General features: G+C 41.5%; 1 protein-coding gene across 4 annotated transcripts; it reads left to right on the top strand.

Annotated features, from left to right (window-relative positions):
* Nucleotides 1–343: 343 nt before the first annotated feature.
* LITAF (lipopolysaccharide induced TNF factor) lies at nt 344–19,169 on the top strand. Of its 4 annotated transcripts, XM_084296290.1 has the most exons (6): nt 482–519; nt 9,398–9,533; nt 10,975–11,032; nt 13,421–13,603; nt 16,009–16,168; nt 16,488–19,169. In XM_084296290.1, the coding sequence occupies exons 4-6, from the start codon at nt 13,426–13,428 to the stop codon at nt 16,594–16,596; spliced, it is 447 nt and encodes a 148-aa protein (XP_084152416.1). In that variant the 5' UTR covers nt 482–519; nt 9,398–9,533; nt 10,975–11,032; nt 13,421–13,425; the 3' UTR covers nt 16,597–19,169. The 4 variants fall into 4 exon arrangements, with proteins under 4 accessions (XP_084152417.1, XP_084152414.1, XP_084152416.1 ...); XM_084296289.1 differs by lacking the exon at nt 10,975–11,032; XM_084296291.1 differs by lacking the exons at nt 482–519; nt 9,398–9,533; nt 10,975–11,032 and adding an exon at nt 344–414.
* Nucleotides 19,170–19,595: the final 426 nt, after the last annotated feature.

Consider the following 19,595-nt stretch of genomic DNA (forward strand, 5'->3'; position numbering starts at 1 on the left):
ACATCACTGGATCTGTTGGAAGGTTTTTTTGATAATTTTCTTTCTGTTTTGTCACATGCAGCATTGGCTGAAAGAGATGGTCCTGGTAAAACAAGCATATAGAGGAATTAGGGGAAGGATTTATTTTAATCTCTTGTGCTAGAAAATGGGCAGTCTGGCAATGCTTATTATGGGGAAGCTGAGGATCCCTGTGAATCTGGGAACCTGCGGGTAGCCCCAGGGCAGGACTTTCCAGCGGGACGTTTCTCTGAGGAGGCAGCTTCCGCTCCCGGCGTCGTGCATGGAACTTTTCGTGTTTCCCGAGGCTTTTTTTGCATTTCGTTTTCCTTTTCAGCTCGCCCCGCTGCCAGGTGCCGCAGGCCGGGGAGGCGGAGCGGGGGCGGCCGGTCCCGGAGCCGGGGTTGTCCGGGGCAGGTGCGTGATTCGTTCAGTCTCGGGGAAGGGGAGGAGAAAGGGTCGGGACGGGACAGCGGCTCCAGCCGGGCGACGGGGAGGGCAGGCGGCGGCCGCTGCGGAGCGGTAAGGGACGGGCCGGGGGAAGCAGTGGCTGCGCGGGCGCCTCTGGAGCCGGGACGGGCGGGAAAGCGCCGGGCCGCTCGGAGGAAGCCATCGGTGGTCACCGAAGTTGTGGGCGAAGAGAAGAAGGGAAGGGAAGGGAAAGGAAGGGAAGAAGGGACGGCACCGGGCGCCCCTCTGTCAGGGCCGCTCCCCTGAGGGAGCGGCGCAGAGCCGCTCCCTGTGGTGCTGGCGCTGACCCCGCCGCCGCGCTGGGTGTTTGGCCATGTTTACTTTCTGCCTTACCAAACCTACATGTAAAGTGTGCAGCCTCCTCTGCTCAGGACAACGGGCTGCCTAATGCGATTTCTGGTCTCCTAGTGTTTTATTTGCTAGTGTTTCGTTGGTAAATCCAGTGTAACTCCAATGGCACTGGTTGTCTTACTGAAACAATAACGTATTGAACTTTTTTGTTTGTTTGCTTTTTTCCCCTTAAAGTATCACAGAGTTTTATTCTTTAACAAACAGCTGAGAAATCTGTGTGACTTTAATGTGCTGTTTCTCAGAAGGTTGGTGAGTTAGGATGCTGTTGTCTGGAGTTCAGGTAACCAACATGGTGGCCCCAGCAAGTGCTGCATTACAGCTTGCTGCTGCGTGCTGCAAAAATCCCAAGTACTCCCATAAACCTGTATATCCTGCCTGACAGTTTAAAAAAAAGATTAGCTGTCAGTCTGCCTTTCATTCCGGGTGCTGCTGATCAGCAGCTGTCTTCAGCGCTGCTGTGACAGAGCCCCTGTAATTATCCATGGTTTTGGAGAGCAGCCTGGGGTTTCTAGCAATGGGAATTGAGGAGGAATAGTGCAAACAGATTAATCTTGCCAAATCTTAGCTAAAGAGTAAGGGAAGGATGACAGTGTATTTACTTGTCCAGGCTGGGTTAGGAAATCTGTTTTCATAAGCCTTTATTTTCCGTTTCTTTACGCTAAGTAGAGAGATGGGTTATTACCTTCTCTTGCTCTTGTCCCCAGGCTAATCTTCAAGCCAGATTGCAAGATATATTTGTACTGGGCGTATGAAGTAATAGTTCAAATATTTCTTTAGGGTTGACGTTCAGAGCGAGAGGGATATCAGTAAAATTCTGTTGACAAGCTGAAGTTGTGGTTGCATCCACAGTGATTAATCTTTTGATGAGATTGTCTTTTAATCCTGATGTCATCTTGTTCTTTTTAAAAGCATTTCCATTAGAAATAGCAATTCTATTCTAATTTCAATTAGAAATTAGATATATTAATGGGACTGATACTTGGTTTTATTTGCTGTTTGTTTTAGTACTTGATAGTTTTCTGTGCCTCAGAATTGAAATGTCTTCCTTAGTTAATTAAAAAAAAAAGGGGGGGGGAGGGGAAGAAGAAGAAAAGAAAGGCATAGGAGATGTCATCATTCCAGGAATGCTGCTTTGAAGACCTGAAACCTGTTTGCTTCTGTCTTGTAGGGTGGGGAGAAGAAAAAAAGGGTAGATATCATTTTTGAATAGAACCACCTGCCCCAAATTAGTCAGTGGTAAGAACTGAAAAATGCAACATCATTTGAAAATAAGTATTGGCCATAAGTACTGAGACTAGAAGAGTTTGTGCTAGAAATTATGATCATGAGCATTTTGAAATCTATTAAAAAGTGGTGATTTCTTAGACCTTGTTTCCTCAGGGAAACAGAGATGGGAATTGTCTTCAGTTGTGCAGCATCTGCCACGCAGCAGGAGCGATGACTGGGGGCAGTTCATCAGCATTCAGATCTGTAGCTTACTCATAAGGGGAAACATTTTTTTTTTCTTTTTTTCTAAAGAAAACAGAAGGTCCGTGGTTTTTAAAAATATAATTGTGGAATATACAGTACTACAAAAACTTAAGTTTAGTCATCTTTTGATTGCTTTCTTCCATCTGCCAAAGCTGCAGTGTGAGTAGGAGGTTGGTGTGAAAGCTGAGAACAATGCCTTCCACACAAGGAAGTGAGGGGTTACCAAAATAACTGCTCCTGCGTACACACTGTGCCTGTAGTCACGTTGTTCTTTTCTTCTGCACCAGCTCCTATGTTTGTCCTAGCTACGTGGCCAATCCCACACTGGGCTAAATACACAACTCCCTTTCTAATAAACCATTCCGCGTTTCTGCTAGTCTGCTGGGAAGACCATGAGACTACTCGAGTGTATAAACATGGACCAGCAGAGCTTTGTCAGACAGGAGCCGGTGGTTGAGAACTGTAGTTGAGAAGTTACGGTAGTAGAAATCTATGGGTTAAACACTAGGATATACAACTTGTCAACAAGCTACTTAAAGGATGATGTAGACACAACAGAAGCTGGTTTTAAGTTAAGGGTAAAATTTTTTACAACTTCTAACTTGGACAGACAGAGGTTTCCAGAGCATCTTGCATAAAAGCGAGAAAATCAAACTTGTCTTAAAAGGGATCTTAATCTTAAAAATCATGTGTTAAAATTTTAAAATTCATGTGTTCTCAAATATATCTATTTACATTATACTTGGTAAACTATGGAAAAAAGTCAGGACTGCTACTAAAATCTAGTTTCCTGTTGATACGAAGATACTGATCTAGATTCTGCATTACAGTAGGTGTACAACAGTACTTGGGGCATGGGTATTTAACAGACGCTGCAGTTCCACTCCTTGTGGTCTCTGTACTTGGGATGAATTAGTGCCTCAGTGACCTGAATCAAGCTGGCAACAATGGGGACAGCTCAGCAATAAAGGCAGATATCTGGTGAATTGTCCTCAATGAGGAAGTCGTTAAAGCAATTTAATTTTTGTTTACATTTGAGGACTGGTATCTTTTGCATCAGTTTTGTCCTAACTTAAGTACCCATGTCTTAAAACAGAACTGGGACTTTGTTATCTGTTTGTTTGTTTGTTTGTTCTTTTTTTTTTTTTTTTTTTCTAGCAACCCATCTTCTGTGTTCTGTTATTAAGCAGCAGTATAGGTCAGAAGGAATCCCCGGAGGTCATTTGGACCAGCTGCCTACTTAAGACTAATTTTAGGGGAGGTTTTTCAAGGCCCTTTGACTTGTGTTCTGTCACAGCTGTCTGTTCTGGAGTGTGTTTCCTACTTCTGTTTTCATTATGGAGGCATTTACAGCAAGCTATGGTGCTAATGGGGAAATTCAGCCTTAGTTATCTGGCTCATTTACCGTGCCTTTTGTTTGCTTCTGGTAAAAACTGTCCCGCTTCAGTTTCCTTCCAACTAATCTATTCATTGCCCTTGAATGTTTGGCCCATCAATTCTGCTAGGATTCCAGAGCGGGCATTTTACTGGTCTTAAAAGATCAGATAGTACAGTCATGTATGCCTGTGAGTCAAAGCTTTTTTTTTTTTTTTTTTTTTTAATTGGTGCCAGACTTTTTTTTTTTTCTCTGTTTCTTCTCCACTGTCTCTCCAACTGAAGGCTGTGTTATACTCTGCACTTTAAGACCTGCTTAGGTAGTGTCTTTCAAACTGGGGACAGCTTCTTGGAATAAACCTGAGGAATGGGAATATGGGAAGGGAATCATCGAAGAGACAGCAGTGAGATGGGGATAGAGCAGCAAGAGTCCAGAGTCTGGCAGGAGTTTGTGAGATGCACTGTAAGCTTTTTGGATGGCAATGGCAGGGAGACAGTGGCTTAGCTCTTGTGCTCCTGGCAACCACGTGCATCTTCTGTCGTTTGGTGTTAGTGCTGTCTGCTCCCTTCCTCAGCTTAAGCCCCTCTAACACTGGGCTATTTTACAGCCCCATTTCTCCTGCCAGCTCCTCTGCTGCATTCCCAGCACTCTCTCTTCATCCCAAGTGGAAGGTCTTGGGTTCCTGCTTGAGATCTGCTGTCTTGCACTGAACCATGAAGGATTGAGTTTACATGTGTTTTTTTTTTTTTTTTTTTTTTTTTTCTTGATCCAACAAATCTATCATTTAATAGAAGTCTTCCCCAAACTGCTAAGAAGTCTAATAAAATAGTAACTTTCGGTGCTCTTTTTAAAAAAAAAAAAAAAAAAAAAAAAAAATCCTAATGGTTTCCGATGATGTTGTTACCTTGTTCTTCATTTGGATAGCCAGAACAGAGGCTTACAGAATCATCTAGGTTGGAAGAGACCTCCAAGACCATTGAGTCCAGCCTCTGACCTAACACTAACCAGTCCTCCACTAAACCATATCACTGAGCTCTACATCTAAACATCTTCTAAAGACCTCCAGGGATGGTGACTCTACCACTTCCCTGGGCAGCCCATTCCAATGCCTAACAACCCTTTTGGTAAAGAAGTTCTTCCTAATATCCAATCTAAACCTCCCCTGGCACAACTTTAGCCCATTTCCCCTCGTCCTGTTGCCAGGCATGTGGGAGAATAGACCAACCCCACCTCGCTATAGCCTCCTTTAAGGTACCTGTAGAGAGCGATAAGGTCGCCCCTGAGCCTCCTCTTTTCCAGGCTGAACAATCCCAGCTCCCTCAGCCGCTCCTCATGAGACTTGTTCTCCAGACAAAGCCTTACTGTCAAAAGTAGTGTGTCAAAAGCCTTACTGAAGTCAAGGTAGACCACTTTCTTTCCCTCATTCACTAAGCGGGTCACTTTGTCATAGAAGGAGATCAGGTTCTTGAAGCAGGACCTGCCTTTCATAAACTCATGCTGACTGGGCCTGATCGCCTGGTTGCCCTGCAAGTGCCGCATGACGACACTCAAGATAATCTGCTCCATGAGCTTTCCTGACACTGAAGTCAAATCGACAGGCCTATAGTTCCCCGGGTCTACCCTCTGTCCCTTCTTGTAGATGGGCGTCATGTTTGCTAGCTGCCAGTTGACTGGGGCCTCCCCCAATAGCCAGGACTGCCAATAAATGATGGAAAGCAGGTTGGCCAGCTCCTCTGCCAGTTCTCTCAGTACGCTCAGGTGGGTCCCATCCGGCCCCATCGACTTGCATACATCCAAGTGCTGTAGCAGGTTGCCAGCCATTTCCTGGTGGATTGTGAGGGCCACATTCTGCTCACCATCCCCTTCCACCAGGTCAGGGTACTGGGTATCCAGAGAACAACTGGTCTTGCCGCTAAAGACTGAGGCAAAGCAGGCATTAAGCACCTCAGCCTTTTCCTCATCTTTTGTAACTAAGTTCCCCCCTGCATCCAGTAAAGGATGGAGATTCTCCTCAATCCTCCTTTTGTGTTGATGAATTTATAAAAACATTTTTTGTTGTCCTTAATGGCAGTAGCCAGATTGAACTCCAGGTGAGCTTTGCCCTTTAAAATTTTGTCCCTGCACTGCCTCGCAACATCCTTATAGTCCTCCCGAGTGGCCTACCCTCTTTTCCAAAGATTGTAAACCCTCTTTTTTTTCCTAAGCTCTAGCCATAATTCTCTGTTCAGCTAGGCTGGTCGTCTTTCACATCTCTTTGCTAGTGTTGTTCATCTCAATAAAAATTCTGAACGCTAACTGCTGTCATGTGTTTGTGTGCTGAATTCGCATTCAGCGACATTCCTTACAGTAGAAGATAAAACAAAATTAGCTACTTACTTTTTTTCCAAGTCATCCTAATAAATGCTTGTAACAGAAACATCTCTTCTCTTACTCAAAGTGCGCATATATTGATTCTGAGTTTTGGAATGACATTCAGTGAAAGCAAAAACATATGGTCTGAGATTTTGGGTCTGGTTTTATGATCTGCTTACATTTGTTTGCATGAGTGTTCTTGCCATCTCACCTTGTACCACTTGTATGCTAGGAACTGATCTGACTGAAAACTCACTCTGTGGTGGTAGGTAGTCATAGTGACAAGTTGGCTTTTTTTTTCTTCTTTTAATTATTATTATATTTTGGTAGAAATTTTCCTGAGTAGATTTAGGACAAATATTTGCTAATGCACTGTTCTAAGGATATATATTTCTTTTTATTATAAACAAGAAAGTTTTAAATCCATGCCAAACAATGGAAATATTCTTTATTGAAACTTGCATTGAGCTAACAAAATTTATCTTTCATAAAGGCTTCTTACAACAGGCATTCAAGATTCATTCCAAATGTATTTTCTTTATAGTAAGATTGAGTTTCAGGGTGGCCTATTTAGAAACAAGTAGAGTATTTTGGATCTGTACCTGAGCAACTAAGGAAGCTTTCAGATGAGGAAAATTTTTCTGAAGGTTATAAGTGTATTTACTCTTCCATTCTTAGCTGAGTGGTACTTCCTGTTGCATTACAGGTTTGGCTGGTTGAGGAGATGCCACCAGGGTCTCTCCCAGTTTCTGCAGGCTATCAGGAGCAGCACTTCTGCGCATAAGTTTCTGCTCATGTGGTGTGTTAATGTGGGGGCTATGCAGACTTTTTCTTTTCTTCTCCCTTCCTTCCCCCACAACCCCGCCTCCAGATAATAAGGGGCAGAAGAGTCATCTGCCCTCAGTTATCCTTCAGGTGCTGCTGTGTTACCTGTGCACTGCTGTGGAATGCATTTCTGCTAAACTTTGGTGCATGCCAGGAAACAAGCTGGGATTAAAAACATCATTGCCCTCTGATGCATTTTAGTTGTTGGTTGAAGCATGAATGACCCATCTTTCTACTTTTGATGGGTTTCCCCTCCTGTGTGTTTTTATTTATTTATTTATTTATTTATTTATTTTCCGTGCTTGTCCTTGGGTAAAAGGTGGTTTTCCACATGTCAGGGTACACATTTGTATCCCGTCTTCAGAAAAAGGGTGCAGTTTTAAACTACATAATCTTAACAAACTGATCTGGGCAGTATCAATAATTCTCATGAGATGGGGTTTGCAACCTATGGTGAAAAAATGGCACTAAATATATGTTCATATTGAGTGAGGAAAGGTGTAGTTGGTACCATGAGGTAAAGACAGGTGAAAGGCATGAGCCAGACCCTGATCCCAACTGATCAGCATCATGAACGGAGTGGGAAGAAGGAAGGAGGAGATGACTGCAGCTTTGTAGCTCTGTCCTCATCTCTGTATTTTGGAGTATGACACAGATAGCATTCCCTATATGTTCTTACAGTAAATCTGGCCCTTGAGAGAAAGGGAATCTTGAAGCCGTATCCCTTCCTAGGAAAAGACAATGGCATAAGTTCACGTTTGAATGTGTGTTACTTGGCAGACGGTGCAGGTATTGATTATCACAGGGCAACCTGTTATGTTTTGGGCACATTAAGTAATACCTCTGTAGTTCCTGAACTGTGACGTACATTCCTTCGGATTTTCCCTGTATTCATTTTGATGAAGAAGAAGATCAGAGTAAGTCTTCTACACTAGGCTTTATAATTCAACATTTGAGTTTGAGTTCTGCAGAAACTACCCAATTTCTGAGAAACCTGTGCAGTGGGAAGATGTACTCAGGAACACTGTGCAGCTATTTAATTAAAATGTAAAGTGTCACCTATATAGTGGTGTTTTTTTTTTTTTTTTTTTTTTTAAATTACATGAACATCATCAGGAAGTTCTCTGATGAACTATAACCCAGCTGAAACCTGAAGTGTGTAGCTGCCTGTGAGTGTACTTTTAGTTCCAAGTCAAGGATTTATCTCGGGCAATTCCAGTCAGATACAAACCCTGCAGTGTGTGATAGAAGGTTTTATAAGGAACTGTTGGCTAATAATTTCCTCAGATAAATTACCTTAGAAGTCTGATTTACTTAGTTCACTTTATCGAATAGCAAGGTAAAAGGAAAGTTTAGCCAGGTGCTGTGCTTTTTCAGATACAGCCTGCAAACTCCTCTTACCATGTTAGAACTGGCGGTGTGGGTTAGGCAGTAAGTGCTTGAAACCCATGCTTTGGGTTTCAGCTTGCTGCATGGGCTTGTAGTTTAGGGATTAATTTGGGGGTGATGGGGAGCACTTGAATCAACTGAAATCTGATTCTGCAAAATGCAGAACTGCACAAAGTGGTGCATACTGCTGAGTTTTGCTTAGCAGTCAACAGTTCTAAAAGGCTTCCATTCCCCGAAATTTATGTGGCTTTAGTGCAGTTATAAAAGTGACAGAGCGCTGTGCTGCATCCTCTGTTGGGCAGGAGGATATCCATGTATCTTGCTGTTGATAGGATGTGCTGCTTGTCTTCCAGGTCTCCAGCTAGCATAAGTTACTAATCTAATGAGCTGGTTGCACTTGAATAGAGTGATTTGTGAATGCTGTAGCTTTTACCAGGCTTTTTTTCTACCTTTATGCCAATGTTATTCTGTACGTGGAGCAACAGATCTCTGCATAAAGCAATAAGCTAGAAGAGTGCTTTGCCCCATGCAGGTGTTCAGCGTCAGTATGTGCTTAGGAAGGAAATGATTTGGGCTAAGACAAGTGTGAGCAGATAAAAGTATTTGTGATTCTTTCTCTTGAGAGAATGAACAAAAAGAAAAATCTGGAGAAAGGAGTTGCTGCTCTTTCTATTTTTTAATTTTTTTTTGGAGTCTAGTGACTCACCTACCCAGATTTAGTGCAGCTGAGTAGCATAGTGAGTCAATATTCTCCTTTCTCTGCAACTGGAATACAAGAGGGTTTTTTTTTGTTGTTGTTTGTTTTTTTTTTTTTTTCTTAATGAAAAGCAGAAGTGTGGGACAAGTAGCTGAAGCTATTGGTTTTTGTCTTACTACATGCATTTCTAAAGACTTGAAGCAGAAGTTTAGAGAGAGACAGGGAACAGAAGCAAGAACTGCTCAGTTCTCCTCTGTGCTAAGTGGCATTTGGATTTGAAACTTACAGATGTAAATGGAAACTCTTGTGTAAAAGACCCAGTCTTGAATTTAGTGTGCTTGTTGGTCATTCAATGTTTGCTTCTCCTGGTTTGAGATAGCCTACTGGTTTGCGTATGTGCAAGTAGCAGATAACAGGCAAGTCAAATGTACCAAAAAGTTATCAGTCTTATCCTTTGTCTTTTCTTGCAGTTGAGTACTTGTCACCAGTCTTCCTTTTTGAATTATTTGGGAGCAGCATTTGAGAGTCTGTTTTAAGAAGACAAAACTTGTTGGCTTGGTTTCTGCCTCTGCCATCAGCTTGCTTTGGTGCCTGTATTTCAGTCATGTAAGTTCAGTTTATCTTTAAATTAGTAAATTGCTGTCATTTCATAGGATCAAAGTTCCTTGAGTTGGAAGGAACCCATAAAGATCTTTGAGTCCTGCTCCTGACTGTTTGAGCTACCCCTGACACAGCTTTAAGCCATTTCCTTGTGTCAGCTGTAACCAGAGAGAATAGATCAGCACTTCCTTCTTCCCTCTCCTCACCCCTTCATGAGGAAGTTGTAGACAGCCGTGAAGTCTCCCCTCAGTTTCTGCTTCTCTAAGCTGAACAAACTGAGTACCCTTAGCTGTTCCTCATATGATGTATGTCCTTACATAAGTAGCTAGGTACAGTTTGTTAATGTGTTGGAAATTTCAGTCTTCTCTGTCCTATATAGGTGCTTAAGACTGTATCAATTTTTATATGATCTGGTGTTGGTTTGTGATTTAAACCTTTTGTTCTCTTTGCATTCAGGCATTATGCACTGGTTACTCTTCTGAGACAACTCTGTATTAATGGTATTTTATATAAGAATGTATCTGCAAAACATACAAGTAAAGGCATAAGCTGCTCTGCTCTTGTTTGCAATGAGCAAAATGCAGATGGTAACCGGAAATTCTTAGTGCTTTTATGAGGTTATGCAGAGTGGTGCAACATACGTTACTAACTCAGGCTGTAAGAATTGCCTGAGCTAAAACAAAATGCTGAAAACCCTTTCTAGAATGTCCCTCTGGCCTTTGTTTTCATTGCTATCTAATCTTTAAGTTAATGCTTATTACCATATCAACTTACTCTAGTTACTATCTTACCTGAAACTCAGATAATATTGATACTCAGCAACTTTTCATAATGCTAGTTGGTTTCCTTTTTCTAGGTGAAGCTGGTTTTTAGTTAATTCTAGACCCAGTCTTGCAATGAGTTTTGTGGATAGGGACTCGTTTACAAGCAGTTTATTCAGGATTTGGGCCTTAACTTCAGAGGAAGTAGTATTTTACTTTGGAAACAGTGTATATAAAAGTAGATGTTTAAAATTAGTGTTGCATTTATTTTCAACAAATAGCGCTGAACTCATGGAAAATAGAGTAGCAAGAGATGTCAAGAGATTCAAGAATCTACTTAATGTTGTATGACAAATACATCAATAAAAGCTTTGGTCAAAACTTTATGGAGGGAAGGCTCTGAACTCTTTAGCCAGTTTTTCCAGTGCTTAAATAGTCTTAATGCTAGACCTAAAGAAAAGTTTATTATATTGAAGCTTTTCTTAAAGTTTTCATTGAAGTTGTGTCAAAGAAGAGTTTATTCATAGCTTCTTCATTGCTACCTGTCTGTTGTCATTATTCTCTCTGGCCTCTTGAAATTAAGGAATCTCAGTTAATTTGGCTTTTTCTCAGAATTTCTCTTCTCTAGCCTGTCTGATTGTTCTTGATGCTTTTCTTTGCAATCTGCTCACCTGTTTGTTTCTCAGATACTGTACTCCTGTGGGGCTTTCCCAGAGCAGCAGACCTTTTTCAGCTGTCATACAGGTACTCCCTCTGCTTACACACCCCTTCATGATGAATCTTGCTGGTGCAATTTTTTGCTTTACTGGTGCTTTTAAGCATATTGTTCTTTGGAAACAACAAATTTTGAAGCTCACCTCCATGTATAAAGAGAATGGAATGAGGTAACCTGGAAAGAGATGGTTGTAGATATATAGTTTTACAACAGTTCTCTCTACTTTGGAATCTAAGTTCTCTGGTAAAGCAATCACTCTAGCTTAAAAGTAAAAGGGTTATTCAGGCTGCTCTGTCAGGAAACTTGTGCAATAACATATTGCACAACAAATTTAGGCTGGTTGTCCCCTGATCCCCTGACTGTTGTTCCTCCACTGTTTGCTGTGACTTTGTATTGATTTCTGTGTGAAAGAAATTGTGATCTTCCTTTTTCTCAGAAATTAAGTTCCCCAAAGGCGATTTAACTACTTACAGAGCTACTTACAGATTAGCCAGCTTTTATGTTGAGATTTTTTTTTTATTCCTCTCTTGCCTGGTAGGCCACAAATCCAGCTACATCTTCATGGACAACACGAATTTCTTTAAGGATCCTTCACTTCACTTTTATTGTTCATCTGTGTAGTGACTTTGCATATTGGCAGCCAATTTACACTAAACCTACTGGATTGTGAAATCCCACAGCATAGGGTATCTTGTGAGGAAAGGATTGTTCACTGATTGATCTTGTGAGTTTATCCAGGTCCGAACTTCAGTCTTTAATGTTCAGATTTGAGTTAGCTTGCATCTGTGATTAACCACGTTCCTCTTTGGTTTGTTTTTGGAAATGAAATTTCATTTTTATATAACATAGAAAAGGAACTTGGGGTGGAAATAACTTGGTAGTCATAAGCTTCAGAAAATAAGCTAAGTTTGTTTGAAGATTAGCTTAGTATGTTTAGGTCCTGTGTTTACTGTGCAGTGTAGCAATGCAGTGATATCCCTAGATGTGGTATGAACAGTAGGGAGAATTGTTGTGCTTATAATGCATGGTTTTTTACACCACAAGACACTGCATATATACCCAGCAAGCTGCTTTTCTTTTTATTTCCTTATTTATTGGAAACATCTGTCATTGATTTTTAGTTGGATATCAATCCATTTCATTATATTCAATAAAGTGTTTAATTTAGCTCATGTTTCAGCTCTTCAGTATAGAAATATGTATTTTTAGTTTTTTAAATCAAAACTTAGCAGCAGAGTTCATAGTATGGAAGTGAGAAAGCAGCAAGGTTTGACAGTAATCCTATATTGTTGTGAGTCATTTTTTAACATAAATTTTTTGATTATCAGTGCAATTTCTTGTATTCATTTTGTTCATACTGGTGCTATGGTAAGTTATTGTTCCTGCCCTTCTATGAGAATACAGAATGAGTGTGTCAGACACAGGTTTCCCACCCCATATCGTACTGAGTGGAAAGACTTGCATGTACACAGAGGGATGAAGTATGCAACTGAAGAGGATTGAGTATGGTTCTAATTGATCTGTCTGGTGGTCCTTAAGAGGAAGAAAAAATAGGAGATGCTTAATTAGTGTTGATGCCATGAGAGATTGTTTGACAAAGAAATTGGTGAGCAGAGTGTAGGGATTGTGTAGGCAGTGAGAAAGATAGGAAGTCCCTGCTGGAATCTGTCATTATTTCCACAATGAGAAAAAGCAGTGGTTAGCATTCTGTATTCCATAATAAAATAATATAATAGTAATTGATAGAGAAAAGTTCCATTAACAAATTCATAGAAACCTTTGTAAGCAGCAAAAATGAGAAACTTTAGACTTACTTGAGAATAACAAAAGCTTTGAATTGAGTTGGATGTACTTAGTTGTTTGCAGTTTCTTTTTCCTTCAATATAAATATTTCTTTATTTCAAATCATGGCAAAGATCAAGATTCTGTTTTAAATATTTGAGCTTTACCACAAGCTGGGCTTGTATTAGTTAGCAACTATTATGCAGCCTATCATAGTTGTTGTTCTTGGAGGAGAGTGGGGACACCTGAAGTATGGTTCTTGCAGAACTGGGAGAAACTGACATATAGCTTAATATACTAATAAAGATGCATGATATCCCTATTTTTAGCATATTTAATTTACAAAGGAATGATTTGTGGTAGGAAAATGCGTAAACAAAAAAAAAAAAAAAAAAAAACAACAAAACACAACCAAATAAAAAAACGGTGAAAAGGAAGAGAGAAGAAAGCAACAACAAAATCAAGATTAACTTTTAACACAATCAGAAACACAAAACAGTCAATACATTTTGTGCTGTGAAATGTACATTTTGATCTAGTTAACTACCTGCTTTGTGTCTGAATAAAGCCTAATTAGTTGACACTTCTCCTAAATAAAGTCCTTAGTTACGATGTTTATCTCTTTTATATTCTAGATACAATGTCTGCCCCGAGTGGCATCCCTGCTCCATCTGCACCACCTTCTTATGAGGAAACAACAGGAATCAATGTGAACTATCCCCACCCATATCCTGTCCCAGACCCCGGCCAGAAACCAGATGGGAAGGGGATGAACCCTCCTTCGTACACAGGACAGCCTATGCCAGCAAATAACCCCGGTAAGCCTGAAACTTTACTGTACCTCATGTTAAAGAGGTGTCAAGTGGCTGTAATAGCTGCTCTGCAGAAACTTAAAAATTGTGGTTCAAAGGTGTTCCCTACCTACCCAGAAAAATTTTTGAAGTGAATAAGGTCAGTCAAGTCTTGTGATACCCACAGAGCACACTGATGTCAATAATGTAATTCACCTTTCTACAATTTTTAATGCAGACTTAGTTTTAGACAATCTGTTTTGAATTACAAAATGCCATGCTGATTTCTTTTTGTCATTGTGTATTTGCTCTTACCCTCAAGTATTTTGGAATTATCACAGAATCACAGAATTGTCTAGGTTGGAAGAGACCTCAAGATCATCGAGTCCAACCTCTAACCTAACACTAACAAGTCCTCCACTAAACCATATCGCTAAGTTCAACATCTAAACGTCTTTTAAAGACTTCCAGGGATGGTGACTCCACCAGTTCCCTGGGCAGCCCATTCCAACGCCTAACAACTTAAAAGTTCTTCCTAAGATCCAACCTAAAACACCCCTGGCACAACTTTAGCCCATTCCCCCTCATCCTGTCACCAGGCACGTGGGAGAACAGACCAACCCCCACCTTGCTACAGCCTCCTTTAATGTACTTATAAAGAGCGATAAGGTCGCCCCTGAGCCTCCTTTTCTCCAGGCTGAACAATCCCAGCTCCCTCAGCCGCTCCTCATAAGACTTGTTCTCCAGGCCCCTCACCAGCTTCGTCGCCCTTCTCTGGACTCGCTCGAGCACCTCCATGTCCTTCTTGTAGCGAGGGGCCCAAAACTGAACACAGTACTCGAGGTGCGGCCTCACCAGAGCCAAGTACAGGGGGACAATCACTTCCCTAGCCCTGCTGGCCACACTGCTTCTTATACAAGCCAGGATGGTGTTGGCCTTCTTGGCCACCTGAGCACACTGCTGGCTCATATTCAGCCGACTATCCACCAGTACTCCCAGGTCCTTCTCTGCCAGGCAGCTTTCCAACCACTCATCTCCCAGCCTGTAGCTCTGCTTGGGGTTGTTGTGCCCCAGGTGCAGGACCTGGCACTTGGCCTTGTTGAACTTCATACAGTTGACCTCAGCCCATCGGTGCAGCCTATCCAGATCCTCCTGCAGAGCCTTCCTGCCCTCGCGCAGATCGACACACACACCTAACTTGGTGTCATCTGTGAATTTACTGAGGTTGCACTTGATCCCCTCATCCAGATCATCGATAAAGATATTAAAGAGAACTGGCCCTAGTACCGAGCCCTGGGGGACGCCACTAGTGACCGGCCTCCAACTGGCTTTGACTCCATTTACCACAACTCTTTGGGCCCAGCTATCCAGCCAGATTTTAACCCAACGAAGCATACGCCAGTCTAAGCCATGAGCAGCCAGTTTCTTGAGGAGAATGCTGTAGGAAACGGTGTCAAAAGCCTTACTGAAGTCAAGGTAGACCACTTCCTTTCCCTCATTCACCAAGCGGGTCACTTTGTCATAGAAGGAGATCAGGTTCTTGAAGCAGGACCTGCCTTTCATAAACTCATGCTGACTGGGCCTGATCGCCTGGTTGCCCTGCAAGTGCCGCATGACGACACTCAAGATAATCTGCTCCATGAGCTTTCCTGGCACTGAAGTCAAATTGACAGGCCTATAGTTCCCCGGGTCTACCCTCTGTCCCTTCTTGTAGATGGGCGTCATGTTTGCTAGCTGCCAGTTGACTGGGGCCTCCCCCAATAGCCAGGACTGCCAATAAATGATGGAAAGCAGGTTGGCCAGCTCCTCTGCCAGTTCTCTCAGTACGCTCAGGTGGGTCCCATCCGGCCCCATCGACTTGCATATATCCAAGTGCTGTAGCAGGTTGCCAGCCATTTCCTGGTGGATTGTGAGGGCCACATTCTGCTCACCATCCCCTTCCACCAGGTCAGGGTACTGGGTATCCAGAGAACAACTGGTCTTGCCGCTAAAGACTGAGGCAAAGCAGGCATTAAGCACCTCAGCCTTTTCCTCATCTTTTGTAACTAAGTTCCCCCCTGCATCCAGTAAAGGATGGAGATTCTCCTCAATCCTCCTTTTGTGTTGATGAATTTATAAAAACATTTTTTGTTGTCCTTAATGGCAGTAGCCAGATTGAACTCCAGGTGAGCTTTGCCCTTTAAAATTTTGTCCCTGCACTGCCTCGCAACATCCTTATAGTCCTCCCGAGTGGCCTACCCTCTTTTCCAAAGATTGTAAACCCTCTTTTTTTTCCTAAGCTCTAGCCATCATTCTCTGTTCAGCCAGGCCAGTCTTCCCTGCCAGCTTGTCTTTGGGCACGTGATATACCTGGTTGTAGCTCAGAGGTAGTTGATAAACTATCTTTTCTTCCTTGTTTACCTATTGAATAAACAGAATATTTCTTTGCTCAGTTACAGTTCAGACGGTGTATGTGCAGCAACCTGTAGTGGTATTTTATGACCGCCCAGTTCAGATGTGTTGCCCTTCCTGTAATCAGATGATTGTGACGCGTCTCTCGTATGAGTCAGGAGCATTGACATGGCTATCATGTGGTGGCCTCTGCCTGCTGGGGTAGGTTAATTCACGTTTGCACTTTATTTTTCTCTTCTCACATGACCTTTGATAGCTCTAAGGAGTAACAAATATATTGTAGACTCTCAGCTGTGTTGCTTTCTCATTCTGTCTCAAATCTGATCCTCGATAGCTGGAATAGCCCATGTTGAGTATAAGTCCTACAGGACCTCGAAGCAGGTCTGCAACAACCAGTAATGTGCATTCTTCCTAAAGCTTCATGGTACCAGTTTTATGGATAGATTTTGTAGGAAATACATTCGACCTTCTTGTGTGTGTAACAAGTGTTAAAACTGTATGTTTTTTTTTTCCTTTGCAGGTGCATAGCTGGGTGCTGCTTAATTCCCTTTTGCATTGATGCCCTAAAAGATGTGGATCACTTCTGTCCAAACTGCAATGCTCATGTTGGTTCTTACAAGCGTTTGTAGGCAGTGTTTAAACATTGATAATTGATTGATTTGAAGTTGGCTAGCACCTCTGTAAACCCCTTACGAAGTTTCATGAAGGCTTTGTGATTGTTTCTGTGCATCCTGTCACTGGAAACCAATCAAAAATGATGTGTATTGCTAGATTGTTTGAATAAGAATTTGCTAAGAATAAAGGATTCTGACTTAGGCCTGTAGAAAGTACGTGTAATCTTTATGGGCCACCCAATCCAGCACCAGTCCAGCAACTATATGTTGTCCCTCTCTGCTTTATGTAAAACAGATTGGTGATGTTGGTCCAGTTAATCTCATCTCAGTCATGTTGCACACTGGTGAGTTTGCTTAGGGCTTTAGCACAGACCAAGAGGATAATGTCTGGAGAACCATATAGTCTCACTCTTGGTGTCGATGCTTTTGCAACAGCACTGTCTACAAACTGGCAGGGAGTTGCTTACCTCTGAGAGACATTCGCCTCTGACAAAAGAAGTGATTTTGGTCCCCGATGTTATCATTTGGGCACCTTTTTATGAGCACTAAAATTCACTTTAAAACTTTTTCTGTGAAAGACAACCAAACCTAAAGGCTTTTTCCTTCTGGAAGCTGCATTACCAAATGGCGGTAAACAATAACTCAGGTTACTGTGCATCAGCAGTGATTCAATCTAGTGCCTGAATTTCCTTGCCAGTTTTGAGTCCAGAAGTATCTCCACTTTGCAGTGGAGATGCTTATACACGAATTTCTAATATTTTTTTCAGATTTTTTTTTTTTTAATTCTTTTACTGCTGATTTATTAGTCTGTAAAATGTTCTCTTCTCCACACCTCATTGGAAATGTCAATAGAGCCTCAGTTGTAGTATTGGAAGGGTTCCTTATACATTTACATGAGTTCACTGATGGATCATAAACAAACCTCAATCTTATCTTAAAGCTGGAATTCCACTTGCAAAACACAAATAAATACAGGACCTGTGTTTTTAATCATTGATCTGTTTGTTAGTTGTGGTTTCTTCATTGAGAAGGTAGCATGTTTGTTAAGGAGTTTCTCTGATGATTATTTAGACTTGTACTCTGATTTTTCCAAATGAAAGATAAGTTCTGTTCTCAGAAACCTAAGCTGGATATGCTTAGTTTAGTTGGTGATCACAGAAAATTAACAAGTGACACTCTGAAGGTTGAACTATTTTAAACAGCAGACTAGGTCCAAGTAAAATCCAAATGCATTTGAGTGATACCTGTCTAGAGAAGGCAGAGAAGTGTTTAAGCAAGGCTGTGATGCTAACACTGTATTAATCTCTGTAAAAAGCTAAAATAAGTACTGCATTTATTGTTCTTGCCAGATGTGCCTTCTATAAATGTTTGGTGTAAGTTAACTTCTCAAAAATCTTCAAATGCTTTGTATTTGAAATCTGAGTTTTGTGGATTACAAATACAATGTCTAGGCCTTGTTAATTAGTCTTTATAAATTGCTGCTGTTTGTGGTTCAGTTTGTAAGTGGTTTAAGGGCTTCCTTGTGCATTTGGAAAAGGCTTCGGATTGTATGTGTCTTTGTATTTACATTGGTAGCTACTAACTAGCAAGAGAATAATGGAATGGAAAGAAAAGGTGGTTGCTTTGTAGCTTTCTGCTTTGGGTCTGCAGTGCAAGCTCATATTTTCTATCTGCTGTACCACCACAGTAATGCCTTTGATGTTATTTAAGGACCTGGGTGATGCTCCATTGAATTTTCTGTTCTGATGACACAGTCACTGGTCCTCACTTATGCAAGTCACAGGCATTACTGTAAAGCAGCCTTTTTTTCCCCTCAATTTCACAAAAAAATGTATTTTTTTGTCAGTTAATCATCAGAGTAAGACAAGAAGAAGCAACGAAGCATATGTCCCCTTAGCTCCCCATTTCTCTACGAAGTGCTGGTTGGAAAATCTAAGGTGGTAGCACCATGATGCAGAAGAACACTGACCACCTCTTACTCCATCCCCCCCAATAATTATAAATTATGTGGGTTTTCTTTTTTTTTTTTTTGAGCATAGTCAATTGCATCTGTTAAATCACTGTTATGGACTGAGACAGGTAATGTTGGCAGCTATTCCATGTAATTAAGCATTATGCAAAACTTTTTGCTGCCCCCTCTATGCTTAAATTTCCATAAATACAAAGCCTGTACATGTTCTCTTGTGTATGGATTTATCTACAGAATGTGCCAAAGTGACTTGCTTTGTTACACTTATTTTAGACAGACAAATGCAGGATATAACTTGCTGTGTGTGGAAAATGTTTAGTTTGATTTTGTTAAGTTACTGTTTGTTTTTAAAACTGGTTGTATTTAAAATAAAAACTTTTCTTTATATCTAGTGATTGTAATGGGAAAATTATAGCATTTGGAATGTTTCCAAATGTGAATGTTAAAATAGTTGTCAAGAAATGTAACTACAGGATGCAATTTTTCAGTGTCTCTCTTGGGCCAAATCTCTGAGAAATGGCTTTCTGTGGCATGCAGATAAACTGCTTACACACAGCACATTTGAAAATGTTACAATATCCCTGTGCCTACTGAAGTAGGTGTTTTCTCTTTTAATAATAAATCTTCCTGAAATACTCTTGGTCTTGTGGCCCCCTCTTGCTCTCTGGGATCTATCTGTGCTTCACCATGTGCTGACTGCTCTCTTTGCATCTGGATCCCTTGTATTGGGATGGGACTGCATGGCCTCTCTAGCTGAGGTGTGGTGAGCCAAGAGGGTAGGCAGGGTGCATGCATGGTGGTTGATTTTGGTGATCTTGAAGGTGTTTTCCAACCTCTAAGACTCTAGGCCCTGGCCAGCGGTGTGCCTTCTGCCTGGGTGAGTGCTTGAAGTGGTGTGTGCAGAGGGTGAATAGGCAACCTGGAGAAAGAGGGGCTCATGGGAAGGTTCTGGTCCTTGGGACCTCTTTGGAAGAGGTCCCAGCTGTAGCTCCCAAAGGACATGCATAATAATTTTTAGTCTTGATAAACTGTTATTGACAGCTAA

This window comes from Netta rufina, assembly GCF_964035555.1.
Source record: "Netta rufina genome assembly, chromosome: 15".
Classification (NCBI taxonomy): Eukaryota; Metazoa; Chordata; class Aves; order Anseriformes; family Anatidae; genus Netta; species Netta rufina.

Bases quoted from the DNA above. Each gene is read 5' to 3' on its own strand.
- LITAF (XM_084296291.1), top strand. From the start codon at position 13,426: ATGTCTGCCCCGAGTGGCATCCCTGCTCCATCTGCACCACCTTCTTAT. The intron at 13,604-16,008 runs GTAAGCCTGAAA...TTCTTTGCTCAG, and splicing joins TATGCCAGCAAATAACCCCG to TTACAGTTCAGACGGTGTAT. The intron at 16,169-16,487 runs GTAGGTTAATTC...TTTCCTTTGCAG, and splicing joins GGTGGCCTCTGCCTGCTGGG to GTGCATAGCTGGGTGCTGCT.